This window comes from Trichoderma aggressivum (assembly GCF_033847375.1).
Source record: "Trichoderma aggressivum f. europaeum strain CBS 100526 chromosome Unknown scaffold_006, whole genome shotgun sequence".
NCBI lineage: Eukaryota > Fungi > Ascomycota > Sordariomycetes > Hypocreales > Hypocreaceae > Trichoderma > Trichoderma aggressivum.
In genome coordinates, this window is record NW_026946372.1 from 1,077,928 (window position 1) to 1,088,526 (window position 10,599).

The 10,599-nt window shown below is 51.9% G+C and overlaps 4 protein-coding genes across 4 annotated transcripts; 2 read left to right on the forward strand and 2 right to left on the reverse strand.

Annotated features, from left to right (window-relative positions):
- Positions 1 to 378: 378 nt before the first annotated feature.
- Positions 379 to 912, reverse strand: Triagg1_2567 (uncharacterized protein; the record flags this gene model as incomplete). The annotated part of the gene is made up of 1 exon (XM_062896762.1): positions 379 to 912. One exon carries the CDS (start codon positions 910 to 912, stop codon positions 379 to 381), a length of 534 nt encoding a protein of 177 aa, XP_062758779.1.
- A 705-nt stretch (positions 913 to 1,617) lies between these two features.
- Triagg1_2568 (uncharacterized protein) lies at positions 1,618 to 3,558 on the forward strand (the record flags this gene model as incomplete). Its single annotated transcript, XM_062896763.1, has 1 exon — positions 1,618 to 3,558. One exon carries the CDS (start codon positions 1,618 to 1,620, stop codon positions 3,556 to 3,558), a length of 1,941 nt encoding a protein of 646 aa, XP_062758780.1.
- Positions 3,559 to 5,182: 1,624 nt separating this feature from the next.
- On the reverse strand, positions 5,183 to 7,578 carry Triagg1_2569 (uncharacterized protein; the record flags this gene model as incomplete). Its single annotated transcript, XM_062896765.1, has 5 exons — positions 5,183 to 5,949; positions 6,025 to 6,399; positions 6,464 to 6,649; positions 6,720 to 6,788; positions 6,861 to 7,578. The coding sequence occupies 5 exons, from the start codon at positions 7,576 to 7,578 to the stop codon at positions 5,183 to 5,185; spliced, it is 2,115 nt and encodes a 704-aa protein (XP_062758781.1).
- A 772-nt stretch (positions 7,579 to 8,350) lies between these two features.
- Positions 8,351 to 10,443, forward strand: Triagg1_2570 (uncharacterized protein; the record flags this gene model as incomplete). The annotated part of the gene is made up of 2 exons (XM_062896766.1): positions 8,351 to 8,740; positions 8,800 to 10,443. The coding sequence occupies 2 exons, from the start codon at positions 8,351 to 8,353 to the stop codon at positions 10,441 to 10,443; spliced, it is 2,034 nt and encodes a 677-aa protein (XP_062758782.1).
- Between the last annotated feature and the right edge of the window lie 156 nt (positions 10,444 to 10,599).

Here is a 10,599-nt window from a genome sequence, read left to right on the forward strand (position 1 = left end):
GTACAATTGTGTAACCTCTGCTTCGGTTCTTATACGCTCTTTTCATTAATACTAGTGGACTTTTTCTTCGGAAACGGGGAATGATTGTTGCTATAGCAGGATAGAAATGCAGAACATATTCATAACATGGCGACGCATCGTGCAGGTACAGCCCATGCAAATTGATGATGATAACGGCGTCTCTCGTTCTCTTTCATTATTATTTTTTTTATTTTGATTATTTTTTCTCTTCCATATTGGTTATAATTCGTTAATCTATTTCATGTAATTGGGAAGCAGAATCCTGTATCGTCCTGGAAACGACCCTGTCTAACCAGCATACGTATGGGTGCTTTGATTTTCCTTGTTATTCTCCCTGAATTACTGGCCACGGCCCCCTTAGTTATGAATCTTGAGCTTCTTCTCCATCTCGTCATGGAATCCAGGCAGGGCCCTCGTCTCGTTGCCTGTGAAAACATCATCCCAGGTGATGGTGTCCTCTCGGCCCTTGAGGATATCCTCATGGACGCTGGGCAGCCCGGCGCCGAGAGCCATGGGCCGCCACTCGCCGTCGCGAACAATCTTGAGCTCCATGCCGCGGCGGATGGGCTCGGCGATGCCAAACGTGCGCTTGAGCGTCTCCATGCGGACGGCCTCCTGGGTGGCCTCCCAGCTCTTGAGGCGGGCCTCGAGGGGGTGGGATGATGCGGGCTTGTTGGCGGCGGCGTCGAAGGGGGAGATGCCGACGCCGTGGCGGAGGGTGTCGTGGATGCCGGGGGCGGACGGGGCCGAGGAGGAGTGGTTTGTGTGGTTGAAGGTGGAGGGGGCGCCGGAGGCGGGGACGATTCGCATGGACTGGAGAAGGGTTTGGTTAGCTTTGAGGTTTGAAAGCAGAGGGAGCTTTTGGGGTAGATGGGATGGGCCTTTTACCATGTTGGCGGGTTTTGGAGGATGCTTTTGCTTTTAAAGGACGGGGGAGCGAGGCGGTGGATGCTGGACAAGACCAAGACCTAGCTCGTGTGGCGGTTTGCTGCGTACAAGTAGGCGAATGGAGGAAGACCGGAAAAGGGGGAAGAGAAGAGACAATCGTGGTCTGGTGATGATTGGCTTTTGGTGGTGTTGAGTTGAAGTGATGCTTCGCTGCTGCTCTCAGACACTGACAGGCTCCAAACAGCCTCGCGTCCAGCTCAAAAGGTCCCCACATGCCCTCTTGCGAAGGAGGGGTACGTATCTTTTGTCATCCTGTCGCCTATCGCCTGTCGCCTGGGAAGGCACTAAACCCCAATGGGAACCCGAGAAAGTAACCTCGAGAATACATGTACCCTGGAGTGCGGCCCGATCGCGGAGAAAGCTGGTGTCAACATCAATTCCGTGTAATGGGCTCTGGTGAGTGAGTGCGGCATTGAATAAGCTGGTTGTTTCTCCTGTGCATATTTTCTACTCTTTCTTTTCATGCGGTTTGTTTTTGGCCTTGCGGAAATTCAATTGGGGCTGTAGAGTGCTTTGAACGTCCTTCCATCTCGCGTATTCCAGCTATACATTACCTACGATACCCAACCTACCTGTTACGCTACGATTCAATCCATCACCACCATAAGGCAGTAGACATTTCGGCGGCAGATCGAGGGACTCGCAGCCATGCTCAGGAATATCCCACCTTCAGCGCGATCGCCCATCATTCGCATCGCCAATGGTACCTTCTATCGGCACCATCCGAATTCGCAGTCGTCACATGCGAATCCGGCCCTGTTCAAAGACCTCCAGTTTGAGCTGCCCTCATCAACGCCACAGCCGCACAACTGGTGCATCGTGGGGCCTTCGCTGTCCGGAAAGACGACACTCCTGCAGGCACTGAGGGGAAGATTGCTATGTGAGCCGCCCACGGCGAGGTCGTATCCGTATTTGTCCTCGGATGCCGTATCGTCCAGGCTGAGGACGCCCAGCAAGGCGATTCAGTATGTTGGATTTGACGCCGAGCAGGGGGCGGGAGGGTTGAGCGGTGCGGTGACGACATCTGCGTATCTTTCTGCACGATACGAGTCCCGTAGAGAGATTACTGATTTCTCGTTGAGAGATTTCCTGCTGGGCAATACGGAGCTGAATCCTGCCAAGACACCGGCCCAGGAGAGCGAGCAGGAAGGTGGAATATCGGCCGAGCTGTTGAAGCGTGTTGTCAAAGATCTCAGGCTGGAGCATTTACTTGATCTGCCCGTGACATTTCTCAGCAACGGACAAGGTAGGAGGGCAAGAATAGCCCGCGCGTTGCTCACGAGGCCTGAAGTTTTGCTTTTGGATGAGCCTTTCATGGGGCTTGATCCTCCGACGGTAACGGGACTTAGTCCCTTGCTGGAGTCTCTTGCAAACAAGGCAAACCCGCGCCTGGTGTTGAGTGCGAGGCCGCAGGATCCTCTGCCAGAATGGATCACGCATCTGGTGTACTTGAGGATGGATTGCCAAGTCGAGTCCATGGGGCCAAAGGAGATGGTCCTGGATGGCTTGAAAAAGTACGTTCACGGCGTGAGAGTGGGTGGGCTGGCAGAGGATGAGAAACTGCCCGTTCACACCTTGGCTGATATCGGACGAGTCCTGTCGAAAGAATCATTGATGACACACGCCGCGTCATCGTCATCCTCCCATTTACAGAAACCCGTCAATCCCAATGCCGAACCTCTTGTTGAGATGGATGGATGTCAGGTCCGTTATGGCGACAAAATTGCTCTTGGGAACTGGTCGCAGGTGACGCCTCAAGGTGACAAAGCAGGCTTGATTTGGACCGTTCGACGAGGCGAGCGCTGGGGTGTGTTTGGTCCCAACGGCTCAGGCAAGACGACAATTGTCTCTCTTCTCGGATCGGATCATCCACAGACTTACTCTTTGCCCATCAGGCTCTTTGGGCGCAGCCGTCTCCCCGAGCCAGGTTCTGGACAGCTACCGCTCACGTTTTGGGATATCCAGTCTCGCATCGGCCACTCTAGCCCAGAAGTCCACCAGCACATGCCGAGGAGCCACACAATCAGACAAGTGGTTGAGAATGCCTGGGCAGAGACGTTTGGAGCGAAACCAAAGCTGGACGCCGAAGCAAGCGCGAAAGTCGAGGCTGCGCTCAAGTGGTTCGAGCCAGAGCTGAAGCCGAACAGCGCCGCTGGCAGCAAGGGCCTGGCGTGGGCCGACGACTACATGTTTGGCGAGATTTCGTTTAGCGCACAGCGCGTGGCGCTGTTTGTGCGGTCCATGATCAAGGGGCCCGACATTGTTGTCTTGGACGAGTCGTTTAGCGGCATGGACGACGCTGTCCGGGATAAGTGCACTCTGTTCCTCACCGACGGAGAATCAAAGACGTATGTAGGCGAGGAGATTGTCGAGAGCCAGCAGGCCAAGGAGGGCGCCGTCAAAGTGAAGGGTCTGTCAGATCAACAGGCGCTCATCTGCATTGCGCACATCAAGGAGGAAGTGCCGGACTGTGTGAGGGAGTGGGTTTGCTTGCCAGAGGCGAATACGGAGCAGCCTGCAAGATTTGGAAGACTGGATGGCCCTCTGAGAGAGGAAGAAGGAAGATGGAACGAGATTTGGGGCTTTTAAAGAGGGCTGGCTGGTTTGATTTTACAGCTGCGGTTTTTGTATAAGTGATGATGGTTGGGTCACTGAGGCGAAGCGGGAAACGACTGGAAAAAGTCGGTATAGCATATACATGGAATGTTAGATGCAACGCTTTGTTTTTTTTACTGTAGGATTCACTTATGAACAACAATTGATTGATTCAAAGTACTGAAAATAGAAATAAAATCATATATATATAATATATATAACCCGATATTTAAAGAAACCCGTTGCATATAAACGTCTCGTGATGCTGTCGGGCCCATATGATGCTACATGGTAACTGCACGTGAGCTCCGGGGCGCTTCCCGACGTCATCTCAGCTCTCTCAACCTTTCCTTCCCAAAACCTCAAGCAACCTTATCTTAATCCGCCATTTCCGCGACTCGCGCTCAATCGCAGCCCAAAATACGATAGAAAAACCTCCAAAATTCGGAAAGAAATCAAATATCATCACACTAGGGATTGAAAAAACAACAACAACAGTAGCAGCAGGCAGCATGTCCGACGAAGAGGATCCCGCAAGAAGAGGCTGCGCCCCGTTCCTCGCTCTCACAGAGCCCATCGAAGTCAGCGAATTAGGGCACGTCAAAAACCGCCTTTTCATTCTTCCTTCAAGATTGTCTACTACACGACGACGGTAGGAAAGGGTCGATGCTAACAAATCAGTAGACCAGATGGCCTCGACAAATCATCTACGTTTTTCCAGTGGCCGTGGCCCAGCCCCCTCTTGTTCATCAACGAAAGTAGCGATGCGCGGGATCACTGCGCCAACGAGCGAAGTTGGTTCATCTCAGCCTTTGCCTTTCTCTCTATGCTTGACACGCGACATTCCTCCGTTTCACCTTTGATTCGTAGGTAGCTGAAACATTTTGCAGCTTTCCTTTCGTACCTCCGCCTATCGATATACATGGCCATCGTCTCCGTCGCCATCACCGTCTCGTTCCACATCAAGGGCACGCCCAGCGATCTCGAGCGCCGGGTGGCAAAGCCTCTCGGCGGCATTTTCTGGGTACTGTCCGTTGTGACTTTGGCTCTGGGAGCGGGAAACTATATCAGTGAGCTTCACTCCTCTCTTTCAGCCATCTATTTTACCCATATCCAGCCTCGCATCCCAATATCTACATATGGGAACTAACGGCAGTCGCCATCCTTTCATCAGGAACCGTCAATTTATATGGTCAAAGAGCTGCTATCGTGCAGTCTGGCTGGAAGACACAGGTGGTAAGTTTGAAAATATCTGTTCAAAAACAAAGTGCGCTGCACTGACTCCGCTGTCGCAGGTGTTGGGCGTAATAGCTGCTTCAATCATTGGAACGTGCATCATCTTGTTAGTCGTAGATAAAGTGCGGCAGAGGTGACGATCTACAGCAACCAGCAACACCGCAATATCGTACAACCAATTTATTTTTTGTTTCCAATCAAGTTTAGCGAGGTTTTCTTCGTCTCTTAGAATACAAAATTCTCCTAGAAAGGATGTACATAAAAATGCCCATTAATACAAAAAAATAACCAAACCCAATACGACGCCACCACCACCGCCTCAGCATAACTCCATAAATCGCCATAACACCACATAATGCGCCATGTGCCATAAACAAAAAAATTACACCTCTTTGTTAAAACAGAAGAGATCCCTCGCATATGAATCAAAACCCGGAATCGCTTCTGGATTTTCATCTCTGCACTGTCCGACTTGATCGCGGAATGCCAGCCTGTACTTGGCGGCGGTCTTCTGGATAGCACCGTCGTATGTCTCTTTACCATCCCAGGTTAGCCAAGGGAGGTGATAGAGGAGCGGCAACTCGCCCTCGTTCGGAAGCGTCGCCAGCATGTCTATCTGCGATGCGGGATCAAACAACTCCGTGGCAAGCTTGACTGAGTCCTGTTCTTGCTCGGAAGCCTTCTCGCCTTGATATTCCTCCGGCGCCTCATATAAATCAGTGTGAATACCGACAATGGTATTGGCCGTCTGCTGGGTAGGGTAGAGGGTAAAGTATCCCCGGATGCGCGACAGCTGAAGCGTGTATTCTAGCCAACCGGGATGCCTTTTGCCAACCTCTTTCTTTGAGATGATATCTGGCGTTGCCGACGAGGCATGTCGTTTTTCCAAAAGCTGGGATACATAACCGTGAAGCTCCACCCACTTATCTCCCAGAATAAGAATCGCATCGCTGTTCGGGGCCTGCCAAAGGAAAGGGGTGCCTTCTGCGCCAAGTTCCTGTCCCTCGAGTGGTTTTGGAGGTGCGAATTGGGTGCTATCGTCGAGATATGTTGTTGGTGTCGAGAAGCTGATACCGAAGAGTTTACTTTCCCAATCCTGGCGAGATGCAATGGCAGAGTAGCGTCGCTGCAGAAGGGAATACTTCACATCTATCATGTGTTAGCCAATCCGGAGTCTATTCTCGGCCAAAGAGGAATCAGAAAAATGTTAACAAGAAAACGTACAATGGAAAAACTGAGGGGTGACTTCGGCGTGAGGCGACAGAACCAAGACATGAGAGTGAGACGGTCTCGTCGGCCAAAACGACTCGAGGAACCGAACGGAGCTCTCCTCTTCACCGATTTTCTGTCTAGGAATACGGTGACGCAGCGAGAGAAGCCGTGGCTTCGGACCTGCGCTGGGAGCCTTCGACGGCCATTGATATCCGGTCAGGAAATTGTTCAGGTCTTGATCAATCCTTGTTGGAAGCTCAATGGTCATGTGAGGTGGAGACACGCCGGCCAAATCAGCTCTCAATAGAGATCGAAGTAACCGCTTGAGGTTTCCTGTACCGTGTGGAGGGGCATGGATGAGAATGTCAAAGCTGACATCATTCCACGCTTTCACGGAGATGTGATTAGAACCAACTTCATCGAGGTGATAGTTTGTGGTGGGATGCCCTACCTGCTAGTGCAGAAGCATCAAGCTTTGACAACCACGAGAATCGACTGCCTGGCCGCTCTGGAAGTTCGATTAGAGTAGACCCTGTGCTTCGGACCTCGTCACGAATGCCAGAGAGAAAATAGTGCTCCTCGGTAGCTGAGGAGTCTATAATGATGGCTTGAGGGTGCATGTAAAGATTGACGTAGTCTGGAAGTGGCTGCCTGTTAGAATTACATGTGACAAAGAGATTAAGAGTAGGTCCTTGTTTTAAGCTTACATAGAGCTCGGGCCACAGAGAGGGACATTCGCGTGTCAGTTGCTATTGTGGAATGGTCAGGACGAGCATCTAAATATATTCAATTTCATCAGCATTATCGTCAACCCGGAGGGGCTCAGTGGGCAACATGCGCAATCGTACCATGCACAATCAGAGGGCACTCCTTGTCGATGCCGTTTATCGCGAGCAGTTCTTTCATAGGCATATCACTCCTGCTCATCAATGCGAAATGTACATAGTTCTGGCGCTCTGTCGCCATCTGACATGCTATTGGGAGGAGAAGTGCCGCACTCCGAAGACTAGCAGCTGTGAATAAGACGTTGCGATTCTTCTGCAGCCTCCCTGACGTGTCAGCCATGATGGCTTGCAACGACGGGCCCAAGTTTGGGAGCTTCAGCGGTCCATTGTATGATCTAGGAGCTTCCGCAGCAGTCTTGCTTTCACCTATGCCGCTACCACTGCCGCCTTGAGGCTCGGCTTGAGGCCCTGGTGGCTTGGGCGCCTTTGGTGTCTTGATGGTTGGCCCGTCTTCCTCCATCCGAGGTGCATCGTATCTGGGAGGCGGCCGTGGCGTGTCATACAAGGGCATCAAGTTTGCCGGATCAAGAGATGAGGCCCCTGGAGCAGGCCCGACGACTCTGAACAGCCCATACACGAGCATGAGGAGAGCAGCGGCGTATACAATGAGCCGAAGCACCGTGGTCCAGTGGAGTGAAGATTTGGGTGCGGCTTGCCACTGGTCGGGATGTTTGGCGTGCCGAGGCAAGCCAAGATCATCGTCTTTTTTGCTGGCCATCTCCTCGTCGTCGTCGCGCCAAAGCTGCGACAGCGACCAGCCGCGGGCTGCGGGAGACGGCATGATGTCTCGAACTTGGTAGCTCAGCTCTGGTTGGCGCTTGTATGAGTACAGCAAAATCAAACGAAAGTGGTTCGGGCACCAGCTTGTCACATGGCCGGATTGTATCAGCCTCGGACTGCCTTCGTCGATCCAATCGAGAGCTTCCAAGCGATGTGACTTGAGAGAATAGGAGAGGAGAGGTGAGGGAGTTGAAGAGATGAAAACGGTGTTGTGGCACTTATGCCCATTTGGGGGAGCTTGTCGTCGCACAGAGGCCTTGATTAGATAGCACCCTGTGGCGCAATTGTGGGGCAGCCCAGTGTAAGCACTCAGCGGTTATACCAGCGGTTATACCGGTGGCTGATGCTTGTAGGTGACATTTGATCCATTGAGTGATGTTATAGGCACTGGCGGCAGACATTGCCCAATGGACGTCAATATTACAGGGTGTAGAGCTCTATAATCGTCTGCTTAAAACATTAATGAGTAACTATAAAGCCTTCCAGTGCTATGCTTTGATTTTCGGTGTGAGCTTGTTCCCTTACATAGACCATCAATCCGGTACTCCGTGAGTGGAGGGGCAGCCTTACCATGGTGGGGTACGAGCAACAGTGTTAGTGTTGAAAAAAAAAAAACTTTTGATATTTCATGCGTGAAGATAGTTTCATCAACACAAAGATCAATACCATCTATCCATACCGTCCTAACTAACGACATTCTCTTTTATATAATCAATCACTTCATATAATACTGGATTCCTGTAACTCCCGCTTTATTCCCTCACACCGACGCCATGGGCAAATCAAAGAGAACCAGAGGCGGCCATCGCAGCGATCCCGTAGCCAAAGCCGTCAAGCCTCCCTCAGATCCTGAGCTGGCCGCTCTGAGAGAGAGCAAGATTCTACCCATCATAAACGACCTCAAAAGCGCCGATCCCAAATCCCGCTCTACTGCCGCTTCTCTCATTTCGAGCATCATTCAAGACACAAAGTGCCGCAAGTTGCTGCTGCGCGAACAGATCGTCTACATCGTCCTCACACAGACGCTGACAGACGCTGCACTTGAGAGCCGGGCTGCTGGATGGGGAATTTTGCAGGTCTTGGCTCAGGAGGAGGAGGCTGATTTTTGCGTTCATTTGTTCAGACAGGACGTGCTGACGGCAATTGAATTTGCCTCCAGGCTGGTAAGTAAATGCACGGTCAACTATCCTGTTCAATATTCTAACTTGAATGTGCGACCTAGATTCATGACAAAGTCTTCTCAAGCGATACTCCTTATGCAAAACTGCCCAAGGCTGAGAAGAGTTTCATCTCAAGCATCGCGGCGTCTCTGGTCTCGCTGCTAATAGCTCTAGCTGAGGCTAGCGACGAAATCTTGGAAGCCATTTCCAACAACACCTCCATCACCAATCTACTCTTCACACTAATCACGTATACTGCTCAGGAAGATCAGGATCCTCTATTGAGTATCCGCGGAGATGCCATGGCCTGTCTCATGATTCTCTCCGAGGACAACTCAGATCTAGCCCAGAAGCTCACCTGCGTTGGCGGCAACGCCGTCTGCTATGACGCGCTGGTGGCCCTGAAGGATGATGTCGGGGGAGATGGCGTCTTGGCTTGTGCCATCCTTCACAACATTTACGCCTCCCTTCTCGGGCTGAAGAACATATCACCAAAGACTGATGTGGCTGACGACTCAGACCTGATACCGACTCTCACCAAGGCCATCGCTACGTATATCCCTGGAGAGAATGTCGCCAACGGTAGCAGTTGGTCTAGTCCTTCAGAGTATCAACAACTGGCTCTGGAGACGCTAGCGTCTATAGGCACAAGCCTTATATCTGAAATGGGTGGCCCACCGCAATCATCTGCCAAGAAAGACCACAGCGGTGCTGGAGCTGGGAAGGAGGACAACAACGAGGATGGGGACGACGATGAAAACATGGACGAGGTGGCCTCGGACGCAGATGACAACGAAGACGAAGACGGGGATGACGATGAAGATGATGACATGAACGAAGACGAGATGGAGGCCGATATGGACATGGTGACGGGTGCTGATCACGGAGAAGATAATATCGACCACCTTCCAACCCTCAAATCTCTCGTCCAGATTGCTCTGCCCGAGCTGATCCGCCTCGCCAACCTCCAACCCTCCGACGACCTCTCCCTCAAGATTCAAGCCCATGCTCTTTCCGCCCTCAACAATATCACCTGGTCCGTCTCCCTCTTCGATCTGTCTGACGAGTCCAATGCCGGCATTAAAGCTGCCTGGACCCCCATCGGCCGTGCCCTCTGGCAACAGATTGTCTCGCCCACACTCGCCTCCGACACCGCTGACGTCGATCTCGCCACTCAAATCACCGGCCTCGCCTGGGCCATCTCCCGAATCCTCCGCGGCGAAACTCCCCTCCAGCCCAACGAGCACCGCAAATTCATCTCGCTCTACCAGGCCACAAAAGGTGCGCCCGCCCGCCTTGACCCAGAAGATCCCTTCCAGGCCCTCGGCGTCAAGTGCGTCGGCGTCCTCGGCCAGTTGGCCCTTCATCCTGCCCCTACCGACCTCAACCGCGAGATTGGCACTTTTCTCGTTACCCTTCTCGCTGGACTTCCCGACACTCCTGCTGCCGATGCGGTGGAGGCATTTAACCAAGTCTTTGACATTTACGGAAACGAAGAGTACCCCTACGACGCAGAGGTTTTCTGGAAAGGCGGCTTCTTGAAGCACCTCGACGGAACTGTTTCAAAGGCAAGGGCTATGGCTAAGAGCGTGAACAAGACTGCCCAACCAGAACTAAGGGAAAGGGCGGACGAAGTCATGATGAATTTGACAAGATTCTTGGCGTACAAGAAGAAACACAAACCCATGGAGGTGACGCTGAGATAGGCGGACGAATTGATAAGATCTAGAATAAATAGGCATTAGTGGCTTTCGCCATCTTTTGAGTACACAGCTCCCATATAATAAGGCGTATCATTAGAAGACATAGGAAAGGTTGAAACAATCTGATATCAATCACGTCATTGAATTGAATGCCCCCCC